At 42.8% G+C, this 23,169-nt stretch overlaps 1 protein-coding gene across 1 annotated transcript; it reads left to right on the top strand.

The window, feature by feature from the left end:
- Nucleotides 1-1,641: 1,641 nt before the first annotated feature.
- Nucleotides 1,642-21,510, top strand: LOC132367975 (protein S100-A11-like). The gene is made up of 2 exons (XM_059926892.1): nucleotides 1,642-1,709; nucleotides 21,101-21,510. The coding sequence occupies exons 1-2, from the start codon at nucleotides 1,642-1,644 to the stop codon at nucleotides 21,435-21,437; spliced, it is 405 nt and encodes a 134-aa protein (XP_059782875.1). The 3' UTR covers nucleotides 21,438-21,510.
- Nucleotides 21,511-23,169: the final 1,659 nt, after the last annotated feature.

Below are 23,169 nucleotides of genomic sequence, written 5' to 3' on the forward strand. Positions count from 1 at the left end.
AGGGGGAGGGTTGATTAATTTCACTGTGCCTCAAGTTTGCCAAAAAAAAAAACGAGGGCAAAACATTTTCTTTTCCAGGTAGCATCACTGAGTGACTGTTTCCAGATGTTTTCAAAAGTAATCTCTCCATCTTCACAGCAACCCTGTGAGAAAAGAGTGGTGGTCCCATTTTACAGATGTGGAAAAGGAACCTCAAGTGAGAGTCTAGGGAACACTAACATAACAGACAGACCCAGGTTCAAATTCCAACTTTGACATTTAATGTTTGACCGTAAGCAAGTTACCTCAATTCTCCCTCCTCAATTTCCTTATCTATGCAACAGAATTAATACTTAGGGTCACAGGAGAGTTGTGTGGATTAAATAATGCATGAAAAGCACCTAGCACAGTTCAGGTACCTTGAACTAGTGAGCCATTCAGTATTCAGACATGTGCCCAACATCATGAAACTGAGATAGAATTTGAATCCTTGTCAGTCTGACTCCAGAACATCACTCTGGTTTTTTTTTTTGGCCATGCCGCACAGGATGCGGGATCTTAGTTCTCCAACCAGGGATTGAACCCATGCCCCCTGCAGTAGAAGCACAGAGTCTTAACTGCTGGACTGCCAGGGAAGAACCATCCAGAGCATTACTTTTGTCCCCAAACTCCCTATGCCCTCAGTCTGTATTTCTAAAAATCATGTTCAAGCTGATTTGCATGTGGAATTGAAAACTCTTGGCTCCAGTTTGGATCCAGTGAATCTCTTTTAGACTTCTGCAACCTGCAATCCAGGACCTAGGCATGTCTACCCAGGTTGGAGTTAGTAGAAGTTTCTGGTGACTTGATTCTTGGTTGGTTTGACTTTTGAAGCCATGCTTGGATTGAGGGCTGCTGAGAGTGGGTAGAAACAGGAGCTGGGTGAGTCTCCTCCATCAGGTTTCGAACATTCACCAGAGCCCTAGGACAAGTGGAGTGGAGAAGTGGCCCCCAAACTTTCTCTGCCTGAGGTTGGAGGCGACAGCTGCAATGCTGAAAAGGCCAGAAAAGGTCCTCACTCCCATCCCCACTCCCATGGCTGGAGACCTTGGGCAAGTCACTTGCCATCTCTGGGGAGAAGGTTAAGTACACTCACTGCCTGAATGCTTTACCTTCTCTTAAGTCAGCCCGTGTCATGCCCCTGGTTCTGAGAAAAACCATATCTCAGCTGGTTATAGCAGAAGAATTTCTTTCCCCTCCTGTCTGAATCACCTCTGACCTCAATGTTGGTTCCTGTTCAGGGAAGCCTTGAGCTTCTGCCCCAATTCTGAGTTTCTAAACTCACATTCCAGGGAGGAACCCCTTTTCTTGGCTCATGCCAACATTATCAAGTGTTTACTTTGTCGCAGACACTGCCGGATGCTGGCAGTTCAGCAGTGAATGAGACAGATACAGTCCTGGCCCTCATGGACTTTAAAATCCAGTGTTAAAGACAAACATCATACAAATACTTGTGATGAGTCCTGGACGGGGAAAAAAAAGCACAGGGAGCCATGAGAGCGTGCGGCAGGGGAACCGTTCCCAGAGAAATACCTCGGACATGAAGGATGAGAGAGGACCAGACAAGGATGGGAGGGGAGAAAGGGGTGCAGAGCAAAAAAGATTTCTGGCAGAGGAGACAGCATGGGAGAAAATTCGAAGCAGGAAGGCAGCCTGGCAGGGCAGAGGGAGCAGAGAGAATATGAGGAAGGGTGAGGTAAGAAGAAAGCCTAGGGCAGATCTGGCATATTAAGAATTCTGGACTTTATCCTATTGGCAATGGGAAGTCTTCAAAGGAGATTTTATTTATTACAAAACAGATGTTGTGGACTGAATGTTCATGTCCTTCTCAAATTCATATGTTGAAATCCTAATCCTCAGTGTGATGTTATTTGCAGATGGGGCCTTTGGGAGGTAATTAGGTAATGAGTGTGTACCCCTCATGATGGGATTAGTGCCCTTTTAAGAAGAGACAAGAGAGAGCTTGTTTTCTCTCTCACTTTCGCTCCACTATGTGAGGACATAACGAGGATGAGGGCTCTAATCAGGAACACAACTGGCTGGTACCTTGATGTTGGACTTCCCAGCCTCCAGAACTGTGAGAAATAAATGTTGTTTATGCCACTCAGTCTAAGATATTTTTGTTATAGTGGCCCAAACTAAGGCAATAGATAGCATTTATTAGAAGAAGGAGTGAAGAAAGTAGTAAGACTAATTTAGGACTGCCTACATACCAGGTCCTCCACTAAGTAATTCACAAGCATGATGTCATTTCATCCTCACAACAGCCCTATAGAGCCTAGTATTGTCTCCCTTTTACAGATGGACGTGATGGAATGGAGACTCAAAAATCCCCTCAACCGGACTTCCCTGGTGGCGCAGTGGTTGGGAATCCGCCTGCCAATGCAGGCAACACAGTTGGAGCCCTGGGCAGGGAGGATCCCACGTGCCGCAGAGCGGCTGGGCCCATGTGCCATGGCTACTGAGCCTGAGCTCTAGAGCCCGCGAGCCACAACTACTGAGCCCGTGAACCATAACTACTGAGCCCGCGTGCCACAACCGCTGAGGTCCCCACCCCACACCGGGAGGCCACGACGGTGCGAGGCCCTCGCACCGCGGCAGGGAGTGGCTCCCGCTCTCCACTACTAGAGAAAGCCTGCACACAAAAATGAAGACCCAATGCAGCCAAAAATAAATAAATAAATAAATTTATTAAAAAAGAAAAAAAATCCCCTTAACCAAAAATGTTTCTCTGGTTCCCCACCTCCACCCTGAGTATACATCTTCCTCCTTTGGCCTAAGCTTACCTAGCGCCTCTGTTTTAGGAAGGCGTTTTTTATGTCTAATATTATAACCATTGTGGGGCTCACTCATCTCCCCACTCGACTGCAAACCCCATGAAGGCAGAGGATTTTTGTCTAGCGTGTTCACTGCTTTATCTCCAGAGCCCAGAGCAGGACCTGGCATGTGGTAGGGGCTGAATAAATAAAATAGGTGTGAAATACAGGTTCGTATCCACCAGGAGGCCTGGTCTAGTGCTGGATATGGGCAACAGTGTTCCAGAAATAACAGCCTCCCCATGTTTTGGACTCAGCCTCTGCTCTGGCTAGTTGTCTGTTCCGTAGCCAGCTCTCAGACTCGCAGCGTCAATCTGGTGTCGGGGAGAGAGCTTGGACTTTGGAACGAGTCAGACAAGGCTCAAATCTGAGTGCAAGTCCATCTGGAATGAGGCAGAGTGTAAGTAAACAGAACCAAGTACCTATATGACCTTTGATAACTTTCTTTAATTTCCTCATCTATAAAATGGGAACATTACCATCAAAAATTATTAGCGTCAAGATCAAATGAGGAAACGTTCATAGAGTACCTGTTTAGTTAATCTACTTCCTCCCTTCAACGGAAGACAGGGATTGGGTCAATGTTATTCTTTCAGATGAATAGCCTCAATTTCCTCATCTGTGAAATGGGAGTTGTGAAATGCAAGATAATATAGAATACCCACTACCTAGACTGCTCCTCTCCCAGACCTGTGTGGGGGCTAGCTCTTTCTAAACCTTCAATCCTCACCTTTCATATCATCTCATCAGAGTTCTGACCTGATCCCTGTTTCTCAACCTAATTCCACCCCTTTTCTCTTCAGCACCTTTCATAATCTTTATTACTTCTTGCCTGTCTCCTTGTTCGCTGTTGTACCTCCACTGTCTGCCATAGTGTTAGAGTTAAGTGCTCAATTTATGTGTGTTGATTGCATTAAATACTTATTGATAACTTATTCACCAACCAGGGACTGTTTTCCGCAATCCTAACCACAACCCTGGGACATAGGCAGGCAGGGATTTCACCCATTTTACAGCCGTGGAAGCTGAGGGCTAGCAATATTAATATTGCCCAGGAATCTGCCAAGCAAATTAGCAGGAGTTCTAGACTCTTCGACCTGTGCTCTTTCTACCCACCCCTCCAATGAGGAAGGAGCATTGGAGGCCTAGGAATTGGAGGCTGTAATATTTAGGTGAGTTACTTCCCTTCCTAAGCCTTAGTCTTCCCAACTCTAAAATGAGTAGAATAATCCTTGCCCTGACTGGTGGTTAAGGTGAGAACCAGCTGAAATAGTGGGCTGAAAGCATTTAAACTGAAAGCACTGTACTCATTTACGGAGGATTTTTGTTTTAATATGCAGAATCAATATTAACTTCAAAGATAAATCACTGTGGGCTGGGGAAGCCAGGGAACTTTCCTAGAAGTGGCAGCATTTCAGCTAGGTCTTAAAGATAGGGAAGATTTGGGGAAGATTTGGGGGAAACAAAGCTCAGAGCCAAAGCCATAGACCAACAAAAGCAGGACCCTCCAGGCTCTCTAGGTTTTACTTTCTTCCCTTCGAGGTTGGTATTCTCCTCTAATGTGCATTTCTTTACCCTGTTTTATTTTTCCTTTCAAATAAAACTCATTAAAGTATAAGTTGCATGCAATAAAATGCATACTTTCTTTTTTTTTTTAATTAATTAATTTATTTATTTTTGGCTATGTTGGGTCTTCGTTTCTGTGCGAAGGCTTTCTCTAGTTGTGGCAAGCGGGGGCCACTCTTCATCGCGGTGCGCGGGCCTCTCACTATCGCGGTCTCTCCTGTTGTGGAGCACAGGCTCCAGACACGCAGGCTCAGTAGTTGTGGCTCACGGGCCTAGTTGCTCCGCGGCATGTGGGATCTTCCCAGACCAGGGCTCGAACCCGTGTCCCCTGCATTAGCAGGCAGATTCTCAACCACTGCGCCACCAGGGAAGCCCAAAATGCATACTTTCTAAATGCACACAGTTCCTTGAGTTTTGACAAAATTACACACCTACGTAATCACCACCTAAATCAAATTCCCTTGTGGTACTTTGCAGTGAGTCCCCCAATCCCCTATCTTGTGTCGCCCAGACACCTACTCTCTGCTTTCTGTCACTACAGGTTAGTTTGTCATTGTTGTTCTTAATCACCCATTTCTTTATTAGTAAATCACAAAGTTTTGCATTCAAAAATTAGAACAAAAACATAAATGCAACAAAATGTATTACTTCACTAGGCTTAGGACAATATTTCATTCTAGGCATTTGCTAATGAATATAGTAGTCATTAGATAATTTGACAATAACTAACTGGAGAAAAGAATTAGTAATAATGGTAATTTGTCCATTTAGTGAAGACAGTTTGAACATTGATTAAAAACTATACCTACAAAGTTACAAGAGGTACGTGGATAACTTGATTGCTTCTTGAGAGATGATGGCTTACATGTAAGGCAATATTTTAAATTTAGTTTAAGTATTTCTAAAGAAAAGACATTTTTAAAAAAAGAATTGGACTTCCCTGGTTGTGCAGTGGTTAAGAATCTGCCTGCCAATTCAGGGGACACGGGTTCAAGCCCTGGTCCAGGAAGATCCACATGTCGCAGAGCAACTAAGCCCGTGAGCCACAACTACTGAGCCCGGGTGCCACAACTACTGAAGCTCGCGTGCCTGGAGCTTGTGCTCTGCAACAAGAGAAGCCACGGGCTTCCCTGGTGGTGCGGTGGTTGAGAATCTGCCTGCCAATGCAGGGGACGCGGGTTCGAGCCCTGGTCTGGGAAGATCCCACATGCCGCGGAGCAACTCGGCCCGTGAGCCACAGTTACTGAGCCTGCGCGTCTGGAGCCTGTGCTCGGCAATGAGAGGCCGCGATAGTGAGAGGCCCGCGCACCGCGATGAAGAGTGGCCCCCGCTTGCCACAACTAGAGAAAGCCCTCGCACAGAAACGAAGACCCAGCACAGCCATACATACATACATACATAAAAAGAATGTAAGCAGACAAGAATAGCATTAAAAAAAATAAAAAATAAAAAATAAATTAAAAAAAAGAAGCCACCACGACGAGAAGCCCGCGCACCACAGCAAAGAGTAGCCCCCACTCGCTGCAACTAGAGAAAGCCCACGTGGAGCAACAAAGACCCAACGCAGCCAAAAATAAAAATAAATAAATAAATAAATTTATTTTTTAAAAAAGGAAGAAATGAGGGAAATGATAAAGTTTTGTTTCAGGGTCTCTTATTGTTGAATAAGAAGACAATCATTATATCAAACAAAGAAAGAGTAAATCATCAGGAGAAGTGTCTGCTCTAAATTTAAGACAGTTAATGATGAAACAATACCTGGCCCATGTTATTGGAGTAAATTACAGCAACTCTTTTTTAAAAAAAATAAGATTTAAGGGACTTCCCTGGTGGTCCAGTGGCTAAGACCCCGTGCTCCCAATGCAGGGGGTCCAGGTTCTATCCCTGGTCGGGGAACTAGATCCCGCATGCCACAACTAAATGATCCTGCATGCCGCAACTAAAGATTCCACGTGCCGCAACTGACACCCAGCACAGCCAGATAAATAAATAAGTAAATAAATAAATAAAATAAAATAAGATTTAGTACAGGTAAGTAGATACATAGTTATATCCTAAAAGAGAATAAAGGTGAAAAGAGAAAGATGCTGAGGTAACCCAGAGACTAAAAACTGTAGAAAGAAGTTACAACCTCTCAATTAGGAGAACAAAAGGCAAAAGGTGGTGTTCCCAGAACATTGGGGCTCAGAGGAGGGATGACCACATAACTGGCAGCAACTCTTTTTTTTTTTTTTTTTTAACTTTGTTTTTTTATAAATTTATTTATTTATTTATTTATTTTTGGCTGTGTTGGGTCTTCGTTTCTGTGCGAGGGCTTTCTCCAGTTACGGCGAGCGGGGGCCACTCTTCATCGCGGTGCGCGGGCCTCTCACTATCGCGGCCTCTCGTTGCCGAGCACAGGCTCCAGACGCGCAGGCTCAGTAGTTGTGGCTCACGGGCCTAGTTGCTCCGTGGCATGTGGGATCCTCCCGGACCGGGGCACGAACCCGTGTCCCCTGCATTGGCAGGCGGATTCTCAACCACTGCGCCACCAGTGAAGCCCAGCAACTCTTTTTTAATTTTTTACTTTTGTATATTTATTTTATTGAAGTATAGTTGATGTACAACATTGTGTTAATTTCTGCTGTACAGCAAAGTGATTCAGTTATACATACATACCTATATTATGTACACATTCTTTTTCATATTCTTTTCCTTTACGGTTTATCACAGGATATTGAATATAGTTCCCTGTGCTATACAGTAGGACCTTGTTTTCTTTTTTTTTTTTTTTTTTTTTTTTAACAATTTCTTTTTCTTTTTTTTTTTTAAGAAATTCACATTCTTTTATTTATTTATTTATGACTGTGTTGGGTCTTAGTTTCTGTGTGAGGGCTTTCTCTAGTTGTGGCAAGTGGGGACCACTCTTCATCGCGGTGCGCGGGCCTCTCACCATCGCGGCCTCTCTTGTTGCGGAGCACAGGCTCCAGACGCGCAGGCTCAGTAATTGTGACTCACGGGCCCAGTTGCTCCGTGGCATGTGGGATCTTCCCAGACCAGGGCTTGAACCCGTGTCCCCTGCATTGGCAGGCAGATTCTCAACCACTGCGCCACCAGGGAAGCCCAGGACCTTGTTTTTTTTTTTTTCCGTAAATTTATTTATTTATTTATTTATTTATTTATTTATTTATTTATTTATTTATTTATTTATTTATGGCTGCGTTGGGTCTTCATTGCTACTCGCGGGCTTTCTCTAGTTGCAGCGAGTGGGGGCTACTCTTCCTCGTAGAGGGGGCTACTCTTCCTTGCGGTACGTGGGCTTCTCATTGTGGTGGCTTCTCTTGTTGCAGAGCACGGGCTCTAGGTGTGCGGGCTTCAGTAATCGTGGCACGCTGGCTCAGTAGTTGTGGCTCGCGGGCTATGGAGCGCAGGCTCAGTAGCTGTGACGCACGGGCTTAGTTGCCCCGCGGCATGTGGGATCTTCTCGGACCAGGGCTCCAACCCTTGTGCCTTGCATTGGCAGGGGGATTCTTAACCACTGCGCCACCAAGGAAGTCCCAGGACCTTGTTGTTCATCCATTCTATATATAATAGTTTGCATCTGTTAATCCCAAATTCCCAGTCCATCCCTCTCGCACCCCCCTCCCCCTTGGCAACCACAAGTCTGTTCTCTATGTCTGAGGGTCTGTTTCTGTTTCGTAGATAAGTTCATTTGCGTCATATTTTAGGTTCTGCATATAAGTGATATCATATGGTATTTGTCTTTCTCTGACTGTGTTCACTTAGTATGATAGTCTCTAGGTCCATCCATGTTGCTGAATAATGGCATTATTTCATTGTTGTTTATGGCTGAGTAGTACAGCAACTTTTTTTTTTTTAGTTTTTGAATTTTATTTTATTTATCTTTTTATACAGCAGGTTCAGTTTTATCCACATCAGTGTATACATGTCAATCCCAATCGCCCAATTCATCACACCACCTTTGTTTTTAGTTTTTAAAATGTGAAAAATCAGCAAATTATATAAGAAAGAAAACCAAATTGTCTTCTCATTGTTCTAATCACATCAAACAGGTGTTAAGTCATCTCCTCAAACATAGCCTTGTATATGTAATTTTCCTGCTTGAATATCTTTGATGGATCTATTTTGCCATTCCTTTTAAAAAGTTTTGCATTCAAGTACAGATTAGTTGCGCCTGTTCTATAATTTCATATAAGTGGAATTATACAGTATATATTTTTTGTGTATTGTTTCTTTTGTTCAGCCTAATGTTTTTAAAGTTTATTCATGAGTTTTCTATATTGGTAGGTCATTCCTTTTTATAGCTGAGTGCTATTTCATTGTATGAATATACCCCAGGCCTTTCCTCTGTTTATCAGTTGAACATTTGGCTTATTTTCAGTTTGGAGCTACTTATGTTAATCTGCTATGAATATTCAGTTATAAGTCCTTTTGTGGACATATATTTGCATTCCTCTTGGGTAAATACCTAGAAGTGGAATTGCTGGGTTGTATGACAAATGTATGTTTAACTTCACAAAAAACTGCCCAACTGTTTCCTAAAGAGTTTGTACTGTTTCACACTCTCACCAACAGTGTTCAAGGGCACAAGTTGCTCCACATCTTCTTTAACACTTGGTATAATCGGTCTTTTTCATTTTAGTCATTCTAATAGGTCTGTCATGGCATCAAAACTTTTACAGTGAGCCATACTGAGGTAGAATTTGCATACAATAAAATTTACCCATTTTAAATGTACAGCTCATTGAGTTTTGACCAAGGTATACAGTCACCTAACCATCACCAAAATCATGATATGGAATATTTTAATCCCCCCTCAAAAGTTCCTTGAGTTCTTTTAATATCAGTCCCTTCCCCCAATACCATCCCCTAAGAACCACTGGTTTTGCTTTGCCACTATAGTTTTGATTTTTCTAGAATTTCATATAAAAGGAAGTATTCATGATGTAAGCTTTTGTGGCTGGCTTCTTTCAGTTAGCATAATGCTTTTGAGATTCATCATGCTGTTGTGTGTATCAGTAGTTTATTCCTTTTTATTGCCAAATAGAATATTATTGCATGAATATATCACAATTTGTTTACCTATTCACCAGTTAATGGATATTTGAGTTGTTTGTAGTTTTGGCTATTATGAATAAAGCTACTATTTGTGTGAGCAGAGATTTTTATTTCTCTTAGGTAAAACCATAGGCATGAAATTGTTGGGACATGTGGTAAATGTATATTTATTTATTCATTTATTTATTTATATTTAATGGTAACAGCCACTATAGAGAACAGTATGGAAGTGCCTTTTTTAAAAATATATTTATTTATTTGGTTGCGCCATGTCTTAGCTGCGGCAGGCAGGCTCCTTAGTTGTGGCATGCGAAATTCCTAGTTGCTGCATGCACATGGGATCTAGTTCCCTGACCAGGGATTGAACCCGGGCCCCCTGTACTGGGAGCATGGAGTCCTACCCACTGCACCACCAGGGAAGTCCCTGTATATTTAATTTTATAAGAAATTTCTGGGGCTTCCCTGGTGGCACAGTGGTTAAGAATCCGCCTGCCAATGCAGGGCACACAGGTTTGTTCCCTGGTCGGGGAAGATCCCACATGCCGCGGAGCAACTAAGCCCGTGCACCACAACTACTGAGCCTGCGCTCTAGAGCCCACGAGACACAACTACTGAGCCCACGTGCCACAACTATTGAAGCCCGCGCACCTAGAGCCCGTGCTCTGCAACAAGAGAAGCCACTGCAATGAGAAGCCCGCGCACCACAGTGAAGAGTAGCCCCTGCTCGCCACAACTAGAGAAAGCCCGCGCCCAGCGACGAAGACCCAACTCCGCCAAAAATAATAAATAAATAAATAAACTTATTAAAAAAAAATCCACCCCTAGAGAGTACTACTGTTATTCTCTTGTAGAATTTATCTTCTAGATCTTCCTTCTATGTCGAAATATGCTAACAAAATGGCAACATAGTAAACAGTCTGTTTTACAATCTGTTTTCCCCCTCCGCAGTGTACTGTAGAGTCTGTTCCTTTAAATCAGTGGTTCTCACCCTGGAATGATTTTGCCGCTCCCCCCGCCACCCCCCCGGACACCTGGCGAAGTCTGGAGACATGTTTCAGTTGTCACAAGTGGGCAGGTGCAACTAGCATCTGGTGGATAGAGGCCAGGGATGCTGCCCTACAATGCACAGGACAGTCCTTTACAACAAAGAATTATCCAGTCCAAAATATCAAGAGTCCCAAGATTGAGAAATCCTGAATTAAATAATGTACATAACGTGTTCAGTTCAACACTTGGCACATATCAACTGCTCAGTAAATGAAAAACAAATAACTTTGGGGAAAATATGTTTCCAGGAACAGGAATATGAATTTGGCAGATCCAGATTCCCCATGGTCCTTTTCCCAAATATCTAGCCACAAAGTTGCTACGAAGTGAGGAGACTCACAATGAAGTGGTTTTATCTCCACAAATTCCCCAGAAACCAAAAGGTGAGGAATACGTCCAAGACAGGACACCGGAGGCCTTGGACATTGTACTCCTCTGTTGGGGGGAAGGATGAGATGGCTCACACATTTCCCCTCCCCCACCAGGCAGAGTCTCTCTCTCGGCTGGAGTTCCAGCTGCTGTCTGGGTTGGTGCAAAGACCTCTGGGATGTCCCAGATCCAGAATTTACAGCCCATAGGCTCCTCCCAGTTTGCAGGAGTGCTGGGAAGACACATTCCAGGTCAGCAGGAATTAAGTGGGGCACCCCCCACCAGGGAGGTGTCACGTGGTCTGATTACACAGGTAGGATAAACTGAAGAGGGGCAAACCACAGTCCAGGGGAAAGCGGGGCCAAAGCAGAATTTGATTCAATTCAACAGAGCCAAGCATTTAGCAACGTTCACTGTACTCCTACTGTGTGCCAGGCACTGTCTTTCTCCAGTATGGGACGCTGTTTGGAATAGTGGTTAGGAGCATACATAGCCTATTTAGAAAAGCACATTTGAGTCCCAGATCTGCTAGCACTAGGTATTTGCACCTTATAAGGCACATGATGACACACATAGTATATGTTCAGTAAATTATGTATGAGTGTTTCAGGTCTCACAAAAAGCTGTGAGGTAAGGACCACCATCATCCCTATTTTACAAAAGAATAAATCAAAGCTCAAAGAGGGGAAGGGCTTTTCCTAATGCCACAGAACTGATTAAGTGGCAGAGGATTGCTGTGACAGACTTTTAGGAAATAAAAGGATGAATAAGATGTAGTCCTTTTCTTCAAGAAGCTTAGAGTCTCATAGGGAGCTAAAGACAGGTAAAAGTCTAATTCCAAGCAAAGAGATGATAAGAGAAGTGCTAATAAAGAGCATTCAGGTGGGGTAGGGCAGGGCGGAGGTCAATTCCAGGTGGAGGCAATCAGGGAGGCTTCATGGAGGAAATGGTAATTGAGTTGGTGTTCTTTGAAGATAAGTAGGCTTAAAAGTAGACAGCCAGACTCTTCCTTCAGAGTGAGGTCCTGAGATGTGTAACTACTGGGTTGGGCCACAGGATGCGTGCCTTTGGGAGCAGGAACAGATGGTCTGGCTGAGAACATTAATAAATTGCGGCAAGACTACTTGTTTGAAGGAAATGGACAGAGGTATGTTCAAAATAGTTAAAAACTGGAAGCTCATGGCATCAACTGGTCAGAATGGATACTGAGTTGTAAACAACCCCCATGGCCACACTGTTGGGGACAAACTGAATACCATGCTAAATATCCTGGAAAGGATGTCCGCATTTACCTACCCAGCCTCCTTTATACTTTTTGGAAACTGCACATTCCTATTATGCTTTAGAGATTCACTTATCCTACTCTGATATCTATATAGTTCTGGTAGGCCCAACCCCACCTTTATATCTCCAGACGTGGGCACACAATGAAGTCTGGTCTAGCCAATTAGAGCGCAACAGTGACTGGTACAAAGATGGACATATAACCCAAGCTGGGTCAATGAGAATCCTCCCCAGCACATTTTTTGGAACTCTTGGGAAAAAAGGAGCTGTGTTTCACTAGGGAAGCTAGGAGAAAGGAAAGGAAAGAGGGAGCCAGACACGGAGGTAGAGTTAGAGAGAAAGAGAGAGAAATTCTTTATGAATGTTTTTGAGTCTCTAGATCCAGAGATGCCTGAAGTCTTCACCTAATCCTCTTCAGTTACATGAGGCTGGTTTTTTGGCCCTTGCAACTAGAACTCTGACTGATACAATTATAAGAGGTCTCAAATGTCATTCTCAGGAGTTCTATATAGACTCTAGAGAGACATGAAAGGGAGGGGAAAACAGCCAGCAAGAAAGTAAAAGAAGGCGATGTAACAATTACTGAAGGAAGCTCCCTAGAGGGTAAAGAGACTCTAAGTGTGGGAAAGGAGAGGGAGTGCGTACCAATCCCTCTTCTCAGGGAAAGAGGGCACCTGAGTTCTTGCCTTGAGTTAGACAGAGAATCCAAGAAATTAGTTTGCCATCATCCATTGCTTTCTTTCTGAGCCAGAACTTAAATACTGCTATGAATCCGATTTTAAGCGTGCCAAGACAAACCAGAAAGGCTTCGGTATGTTGCAGAACTTAAAATGTCATTCAGCCATTAAAATCATGTTATGAACGAATGTGTATGATCATGGAAGATATATTCAGTGTTTCATTAAGTGATAAATCATACAAAACAGTATGTATAATACAATATGATCTCATTTTTTTTGTTTTGTTTAAAATATTTTCATAAGTTTGTAAGAAATAGACCTGAAAGACATTGTAACGGAATATTGTTACCTACCCCAAATCTCTTTCTTCTTTCTTCTTTGTTCATTGAACTCCAAGTTTGTCCAGGTATTCACCTCTTAGGGAATGTGTCCCCATCCAGAACTGAGCTGAAGACTTAACTCTAAGCCAGTCAAGATAATGCTAGTGATAGTTTTAGGGGCAGCCATGTATCTGATCTTGTTCTGGCCAATAAGACAGGAAGGAGAGTCTGCTGGAGGGCTTCTGGGAAAGGTTTCAGAAAGAAAGAAACAAAGAAAGAAAGAAAGGAAGGAAGGAAGGAAGAAAGGAAGAAGAAAGGGAGAAAGGGAGAAAGAAAGAAAGAAAAGAAAGAAAGGAAGAAAGAAAGAAAGAAAGAAAAGAGAAGAGAACGTGGAAAAATTGGAACCCCCATATACAGCTGCTAGGAATGTAAAATGATGCAGCCACGTTGGAAAAGAGTCAGGCAATTCCTCAAAAGGTAAAACACAGAGTTGCCATATGACCCAACAATTCTACTTTTTGGTATATACCCAAGAGAGATGAAAACATCTGTCTACACAAAAAGTTATACACAAATGTTCACAGCAGCATTATGTATAATAGCCAAAAACAACCCAAATGTCCATCAACTGATGAAAGGATAAAGAAAATCCATATAATGGAAGATTATTCAGCAATATAAAGGAATAAAGTACTGATAAATTTTACATGAATGAACCTTGAAAACATTACACTAAGTGAAAAAAGTCAGTCACAAAAGACCACATTTTTTATGATTCCATTTACATGAAACATCCAGAATAGGTAAATCTATAGGGACAGAAAGTAGATTTGTTGTTGCCTAGGGTGGGGACTGGAGAGTATATTGAGGGGGAAATAGTGAATGATGGCTAATAGGTGCTAAATTTCCTTTTGGGGTGATAAAATATTCTAAAATTGACTGTGGTGATGGTTGCAAAAATCTATGAATATACTAAAAACCATTGACTTGTTTATTTTAAATGGGTGAATTTAAAATAAAGCTCTCAATAAAGCTGCTATTTAAAAAAGAGAGAAAGAGATACTTAAAGGAATTCTTTCTTTGTTCCACTACAATCTTTTGGAGCTAGACATTATGTCTGGATGCAGTGCTTGGAACTGTGGAGCTAAAAACAGAAATCGATACAAATGTTGAGAGTGGTGGAATTATTTATTAAGTTCTTACAATGTACCTGGTACTGTACTTAACATTTTATATGCGTAATATCGTTTGTTTCTCACAAAAATATCTGTAAGATGAGTAAAAACTGAGGCCAGAGAGGAAGAGTAACCTACTCTAAGACAGAGCTGATAAAAGGTGGAGGCATGATTTGAATATAGGGCCCAGGATTTTTTTTTTTTTAGTATTTATTTATTTATTTAGGCTGCGCCGGGTCTTAGTTGCAGCATGTGGGATCTTTAGTTGTGGCATGGGGGCTCATAGTTGCAGGCATGTGGACTTCTTAGTTGTGGCATGCATGCGGGATCTAGTTCCCTGACAAGGGATTGAACCCAGGGCCCCTGCATTGGGAGCTCGGAGTCTTACCCAACGGACCACCAGGGAATTCCCTCACATGCAGTTTTAAGATACAGTACAAAGAGGTCCTATGTACCCTTTACCTGGTTTCTCCCAATAATAACATTTTGCAAAACTATAGGAACACTATCACAACATTGATACAGTCAGGACACAGACTATTCCATCACCACAAGGATTCCTCACATTGCCTTTTTATAGCCACACACAGTTCCCTCCTGCCTCTATCCCCTCCTTAACCCCTGACATTAGTAATCTGATCTCCATTTCTATAATTTTGTCATTTCAAGAGTGTTATACAAATGAATTGTACCAAGTGTAACCTTTTTTTTGGCTGCGTGGCATGCGGGATCTTAGTTCCCTGATCAGGGATTGAACCCATGCCCCCTGCACTGGGAGCGTGGAGTCTTAACCACTGGACTGCCAGGGAAGTCCCAAATGTAACTTTTTGAGTTTGGCTTTTTCTGCTTAGCATAATTCTCTGGAAGTCCATCCAGGTCATTGTGTGTATCAATATTTTATTTCCTTTCATTGTTGAGTAGTACTCCAAGCTGAGTGGTATTCCATAGGTACACCATGGTTTAACTATTCACCTACTTAAGGACATCTGGGTTGTTTCCAGTTTTTAACTACTACCAATTGAGCTGCTCTAAACATTCATGTACAGGTTTTTGTCTTAACAGAAGTTTTCACTTCTCTGGGATAAATGCACAGGTTTGCAATTGCTGGGTTGTATAGTGATTGTGTAATTAGTTTTTAAGAAACTGCCAAACTGTTTTCCAGAGTTCAGAGGCCAGGATTTTAATTACAGTATTCTATTGCCTGTAAATGAACTTCAGTAATAGTACCTTTTTTTAAAACCCCACAAGTTATTTTTAATTAAAAAATGTTCACTGGGCCTTTACACATTGGAACACATGCAGCAAAGACTGCTGAGCTGCTGGCCTGGGAGGGGCTGAAGCACTTAGTCTTTTCTCCAGCACGTAGTCTCTGGGGGGCCCCAGGTGCCAGGGTCAGTAAAACATGCTCTGGGCTCACCAAGTCCACTGGAAGGCCCTGCTCTGCCCTGGTGTGGTTGGAATTTGCCCTTTTCTGAATCAGGGCCCTTTTGAGTGTAAGTAACAGAAATCTGCTAAGCTTTAGGCTCAAAAGGGGAGTCAATTATGAAGATACAGGAAGTGCAGCTGAGCAGTGCAAAGGACTGGAGGTAGGAAATAGAAAGTTCCTTAGATCCAATCAGCCAGTCTAGGGGCCAGTCCCATGGTGCAAGCGTGACTGCAGGCAAACAAAATCATTAAGATCTCCGGCTCAGGAGTCCGTTGACTTGGGATGAAATCGTGATTCTACCACTTACAAGCTGTGTGACCTTGGGCAAGTTATTTAACCTCTCAGTACCTCAGTCTTCTTATCTTAAATTGGGGTAATAATAGCATCTAAATTATTGGGTTGATATGGGGATTAAAGGAGTTAATCTCTGTAAAATACTTTAAAATAGTGCCTGGCCTGTAGCCAGTGCTAAGGTTAGTTATTATATTATTATTATTCCAGTATTAAATGAGAAGGCTCTTAAACTATAGCACAATGTCTGGCAAGAGTTCAATAAATGTTAGCTCTTAGTATTTTTTTTTTTTTAATTTTTAATTTATTTATTTATTTATTTATGGCTGTGTTGGGTCTTCGTTTCTGTGCTAGGGCTTTCTCCAGTTGCAGCAAGCGGGGGCCACTCTTCATCGCGGTGCGCGGGCCTCTCACTATCGCGGCCTCTCTTGTTGCGGAGCACAGGCTCCAGACGCGCAGGCTCAGTAATTGTGGCTCACGGGCCTAGTTGCTCCACGGCATGTGGGATCTTCCCAGACCAGGGCCCGAACCCATGTCCCCTGCATTGGCAGGCAGATTCTCAACCACTGCGCCACCAGGGAAGCCCTTAGTATTATTTTTGAACAATTTTACTGAGGTACAATTCACATACCATACGAGTGTACAATTCAATGGTTTTCAGTATGTTCACAGAGTTGTGCAATAGTCACCACAATAAATTTTAGAACATTTTCACTACTCCCCCCACAAAAAACCCTGCATCATCTCAGCCATCACTCCCCAAGCCTCACATCCTCCCAGTCCTAAGCAACCACTGATATAATTTCTGTCCCTCTAGATGTGCCTAATCTGATTATTTCATATAAATGGAACCATACAATATGTAGTCCTTTGTGATCAGCTTCTTTCACTTAGCATAATGTTTTCAAGGTTCATCCACATTGTAGCATGTATCAATACTTTGTTCCTTTTTATTGTCAAATAGTATTCCATTGTGTGGGTATATACCACAAGTATTCACTTTTATAATTAGTAAGACAACCACAGCCTTGGATTAGTTTCCTAATGCAATTGTAACAAATGACCACAAATTTAGTGACTTAAAACAACAGAAATGTACTCTTTTACAGCTCTGGGAGCCAGAAGTCAGAAATGATGAGTCTTATGGGGCTAAAATCAAGGTTTGGCAGAGCTGATTTCTTTTGGAGGCTCCAGGGAAAAATTCATTCCTTGCCTCTTCCAGCTTCTGGGGGCAGCTTGAATTCTTTGACTTGCTGTCACATCACTCCAATCTCTGCTTTTGTCATCACGTTGCCTACTCCTCTTTTGCAGTCAAATATTCCTCTATCTCCCTCTCATAAGGATACTTGTGATTACATTTAAGGCATACCTGGATAATCTCTCCATCTCAGTATCCTTAACTTAATCACATCTACAAAGTCTCTTTGGCTATATATGGTAACATTCACAGGTTCCAGAGATTAGGATCTGCATGTCTTTGGGGACCAATTTTCGACCTACCACACCCCTTGGTTAAAAATGTCTCTTTCTCTTCTAATATTAGGAAATAAATCCAGTAATCAATAGAATAGAAATGATACAACTGCCCTTGGGCATGTATCTGTGAAAGTGATACCGATTGCTTTTTCACCACTTCTGGCTGAGTGGAAAAGTGCCACTACAGTGTAAACCCTTAGCTCCGGAGGGGCAATTTCAGTTTGAAGTGGAGAAAGAGGCAGATTTGGGCACAGGATCCTAATAACAACTTATGGAGTGTTTTCCATGTTTCAGGAAATTTACACCTTTTATCTTGAAAAGACAATTCTGTGAGGTGGGCATTACATAGAATAAGTACATTGAAACCTAGCGAGGGTAAGCCATCTGTCCAAGGTCACAAGGACAATAGGCAACAGGGTCAGAATCTGAACTCAGGTCTGCATAATGTGGACACCAAAAGCTCAGACCCTGGCCAAAATGTCAAGCTGCCTCTTGAGAAATAGGGGTTCCCCAGCCTCTAACACATTCCCCTCTTCATGACATTGGCCCTGGGTGGTTGTTAGACCAGAATAACAACCAGGAGATGTTGTCTACAACTCAAGCACCCCAGTTCAGTCATCTGTGACGCCTCAGGGACCAGAGTTCACAGTCTGTGCTTGACACCATCATCAGGGCTTTGACAAGCAACATGTTTGTCAGACACGATGTCCTTTCAAGGCTCAACCAAACAGCCTCAGCCTGTCTGCACTGACCAGCAGAACAGGCCCCCGGCTGAGTCACTGCCCAGGTTGTTTCACAACCTGTTTATGCACCGAGGCCTCAGAGGCAGGGAAGGTCACCGTGGATGGCTAGTGTCTTCTTGAGCTCCTGAACAGAATGGTGGCTCCCACTGACAGGGGCAAGGAGAGCTTGGCTCAGCCTGTGCACCCACAGTCCTCACCCAGAGGTTTCTTCAGTGTCTTCTAGGCTCACTCTTTGACCTTAGGTACAATCCTGAACCAAGGGAAGTTTCAACAAGCCTCAGTTCCTCATCTGTAAAATGGGAAATGTACACATGTTTAAATTATTGTGCACTCGACATGCACCATATAATTTAATATTTATAGCAAACCAGTGAGATGCTATTATTTCATTTTACAAATGCAGGTACTGAGCATCAGAGATGTTACAACCCACAGCTAGTTAGTGCAGGGTCAAGAATAGACCCCAGGGACTTCCCTGGTGGTCCGAGTCGATGAGATTTCGCCTTCCAATGCAGGGGGTGCAGGTTCCATCCCTGGTCGAGGAGCTAAGATCCCACATGCCTCGAAGCCAAAAAACCAAAACATAAAATAGAAGCAATACTGTAACAAACTCAATAAAGACTTTAAAAAAGACATATGTACATCAAAAACTATATATATTTAAAATAAAAATGAGGAATCGACCCCAAATCTGTAGGACTAGAGAGCTTGGGTTCAGAAGGAAATAGCAAGAGTAAAGTCTGGCCACTGTTCAGGGATTGACATTCTATGCTGACTCATTTAGGCAAGTCCCTTCTGCTCACTGGGCCTTGGTTTCCCCATCCATTCTGTGGGGTCGGGGAGAGGGAGCTGATCACTTTTTCTGTTTTGGCTGCACCACTCGGCTTACAGGATCTTAGTTCCCTGACCAGGGATCGAACCTGGGCCCTGGCAGTGAAAGCACTGAATCCTAACCACTGGGAATTCCTGGAGTTGATCACTTTTAAGTCTATGATCCTATGCTTTCATGTCAGCAGGTCTTTCCCTAAATCACCCTTTGGGCATGGTCTCTTTCCTGAACAGCCCATTCTGGGGGAAGAACAGACAACAGTGGTGAAGGAGTCTTCCAACTTGGAGATTTCTCAGAAAGTCTCAGCTCTTGCTTACAATTTTTTCATGACTTCCATTGAGCCATGTCCACATCGGTAAAACTGGGATGACCACAGTACCAGCAATCCAGTCACAGTACATACCACTGTGCTAGGTGTGTCATGTACATGTCTCTTTATCTTCATAGTGGCCATAGGAGAGGATGTCACTGCTTGAGGTCATCGGCTTATAGGAGGTGGAGTTGGCATCTCAGCCTAGGTGGGGTATGTCTGCCTCTTTCTCCTTTGCCGCACTGCCCCTCCTCTTACCTCTTACGCCTGATGGTGGGAGACTGGACTGAAATGAATGAAAAATACTTGGTGAACTTTACACTGCTGTGCACATGTAAACTATTAGGAGTCATTACTAGTTTTCTTTTTCCCACTGTAGTGGGGACTGGGACCTGAGTCTTCCACCATTTTTGCATCCACAGAGAATGCCAAGGTGGGACTTTCTATGGGTTCTTGGTGCGTAATTGCTGACTAATACAAGTCTATTCATGAAGGACAAATGGGGGAATCAATCAACGATACTGACCAAGAAGGAAGGACAACAATGTCCTTGGGAATTAGCTCCCTGGTTGACTTGGTCATTACCAAGGACCCTGTGCCCACTTCCTCCTTCATCTGTTCTCAGCTTTTCTCTGCCATCATGATTTTTGTCATTGCCACAGCCTCTATCTCCCTCTCATAAGGATACTTGTGATTACATTTAAGGCATACCTTAAATGTAATCACTCTTTCCCCCAAGGGAATGGGAAGACAGAACCCTAAGAGCAAGTAGAAAAGCCAGTGACACACAATTCCTTATCAGTTCACCTATTCTGACCTCCATTCTCACTTCCTTCCCACCTGTGGGGGCGTGTCATAGGGGTCACACACCTGTCTTGTCACCCCTGACGGCCTCATCCTCCAGCAGGGCTTCTCCTGGATTTCTGTTGTTCTTACTGGGTGTAACATTCTATTCACTCTTCTTTGCTTCCTCATGGGGTTAATTCTCTCTCCTACTCTGTTTTTTGATTTACCAAAATTTACTGTGTACAAACCCTGTGGTTAGAGTTGCTGTGACTTTCCAATTTCTCAAAATGGAGAAAGTAACTTTTTCCTAAATATTTGAACTTTTTTCTAAAATATTAGAACTTCTCACAATAAGTAGGAAATGCTCTTGTAACCAGAAAAAAAACGAAATTTTGTTCATTATTTTAATCAATTTTATTGAGATAGATACACATACAATTCGAATGCACCCATTTAAATGTACAGCCTGACGCGTTTTGACAAATATACACACCTCAGTAACCGCCACCACAGTTAAGATATAGAATATTTCCATATTCCAAAAAAGTTCCCTTGTATCTCTTTGCAATCAATCTTTCCCGTTCCTTAATCCAGGCAAGCAGAGATCTCATTTATTTCACTATAGATTAGTTTTGTCTGCTTCAGGATATCTTATAAATGGAATCACAATTATATATTCTTTTGTGCCTGGCTTCTTTCACTCAGAATGTTTTTAGATTTGTCTATCAGTACTTTGTTCTTTTTTTTAAATTGCTGAATACTATTGTGTTGTATGAATATATCCCAATTTGTTTATCCATTTACCTATTGATGGACGTTTGGTTTGTTTAAAGCTTTTTTTCTTTTTAAGTAACACACGCTCATCAAAAATTGGGGAGTTCGCGCCTCGCCGCTCTTCGCTCGCAGCCCCGTGCTTCGCTCCTCTCCAAACGTGGCAAAAATATCCAGCCCTACAGAGACTGAACGGTGCATCGAGCCTCTGATTGCTGTTTTCCAAAGGCATGCTGGAAGGGACGGTAACAACAGCAAACTCTCCAAGGCCGAGTTCCTTATCTTCATGAATACAGAGCTGGGTGCCTTCACAAAGAACCAGAAGGACCCTGGTGACCTTGACCGCATGATGAAGAAGCTGGACCTCGACTCTGATGGACAGCTAGATTTCCAAGAATCTCTTAATCTTATTGGCGGCCTGGCCCTAGCTTGCCATGACTCCTTTATTAAGTCTACCTCTTCCCAGAAGTAAATCGGAGGAGCCTTTGGGCCTGGCCTCCAGCCTCACTCCCTTTCCTTCAGCCTCCCAATTATCATCTGCCCCTCACAGCGAACACATACCCTGAGCCCAGTGCATCCACCACCCCATGCAGGCCACTCCTGGTAGTAATAAAACATATTGTTTTTTAAAGCAAAAAAAAATAAAATAAAATTGGGAAAACAGGGACAAATGGAGGGAAAAATAATCTCTGGTCTCATTAACCAAAACCAATTATTCTTAGCATTAGAGTGTTTTTGTTTTTTTCCTCTGTGCATGGATGCTTTGGAGACTATATAGTTAAAATCATATCACACGTAGGATTTTGTAACTGCCTTTTTTTAGTTGACAACATAAGTATTTTTCACATTATTTCTTTTGTAACCATTTTTCATGGTATGTAATGTTTTATCACTAAAATGTAGGCTCTGTCGGGGTATGGATTTAGGTTGTCTTGCATATACTCATATTCTGAGAGCCCAGTACAATGCCCACCCGGCTTGTGGTACACCCATGATAAGTATTGACTAAACTGTATGCCACAGCTTGCCTTGCTATGTCCATATAGAGACATGTCAATTCTCCTTAAAATTTTCAATTGTCCCCTTTTTAATGTTTATGCCCTGCCTCCTCAACCAAACTATTTGAAGGCATTGTCTGGAAATATTTATTACACGCTCAGCACGTTGTATATGCCATCTGTACTCTTCACAGCAATCCTGTCAAGTGGATCATCTCCCTGTTTTACAGATTAAGAAACAAACTTAGAGAAATTAAGTGACTGGCTCAAGGCCACACACCAGTATGCAGCTGAGTCCAGATATGACCCATGTTTATTTGTTTTTAACCCATGTTTAATAGAGTCCGAATCCCACAATCATAATCGGAATAGTTAAAATTATTATTGATACTTGCTATTTGCCAAGTGTATCAGTCCATTCTCATGACAACCTTAAAGGGAAGTACTAGTTTCTCCCCATTGGAGAAATGAGAACATGAGCCTCACAGTGGCAAAGTACGTTGCCCAAGCTTACATGGCTAGACCGTGATAGGATTTTAACCCAAGTAGCCTGACGCCAAGGCCCATCTTAAATGCTAAGCACTAGTGTGTTAACCCAGGCCCTTTTGCTTCTCCATGGAGCTCCCTTGGGCTTCTTTATCTCCTCTGGGCTGTACACAGAGTGTTCCCCCAGGAAAGGTTTGAGTTGATAGTGTATATGATGGCATATGATCCTCTGACCTAAAGAAGGGGTTAATGATGATGAATCTTAGGGGACCAGAAACAAAACCTTTTACTTCCAAAGATACCACACGGCAGACTCACAATTCTCGCAGCTATGAGACTGGAAGAACACCACCTGCTTCAGAAGGCTCGTGTGAGGAGTAAATGAGTGATCCGGATTCACAGAAAGTGCTTACCCCAGAGCCTGGTACAGTACCCAGTAAGCCCACGCTAAAAGTGAGCTGTTCAAGGGCCTCTATCTAGGAAATTCGAGACCCAGTGGGTTAATTATCCTCAGATAGAAAACAACACTGACTTCCCCAGACAGACCTGAGAGGGGAGAAACCCAAACAGACAGTTACAGTTCAGCTAAAATAGAGCTAATCTTTAATCTTTTATGGATATGTGTAATACATTAACTATTATAACCTATCCCCTTGAGGCACCTCGACACCTGGTCAACCAGAGGCTGGGGTTGGGTTGGCTGGCTAAGTGGGAAGGAGC

The sequence above is a fragment of the Balaenoptera ricei genome, chromosome 1 (assembly GCF_028023285.1).
Source record: "Balaenoptera ricei isolate mBalRic1 chromosome 1, mBalRic1.hap2, whole genome shotgun sequence".
In the NCBI taxonomy this organism is placed as follows: domain Eukaryota; kingdom Metazoa; phylum Chordata; class Mammalia; order Artiodactyla; family Balaenopteridae; genus Balaenoptera; species Balaenoptera ricei.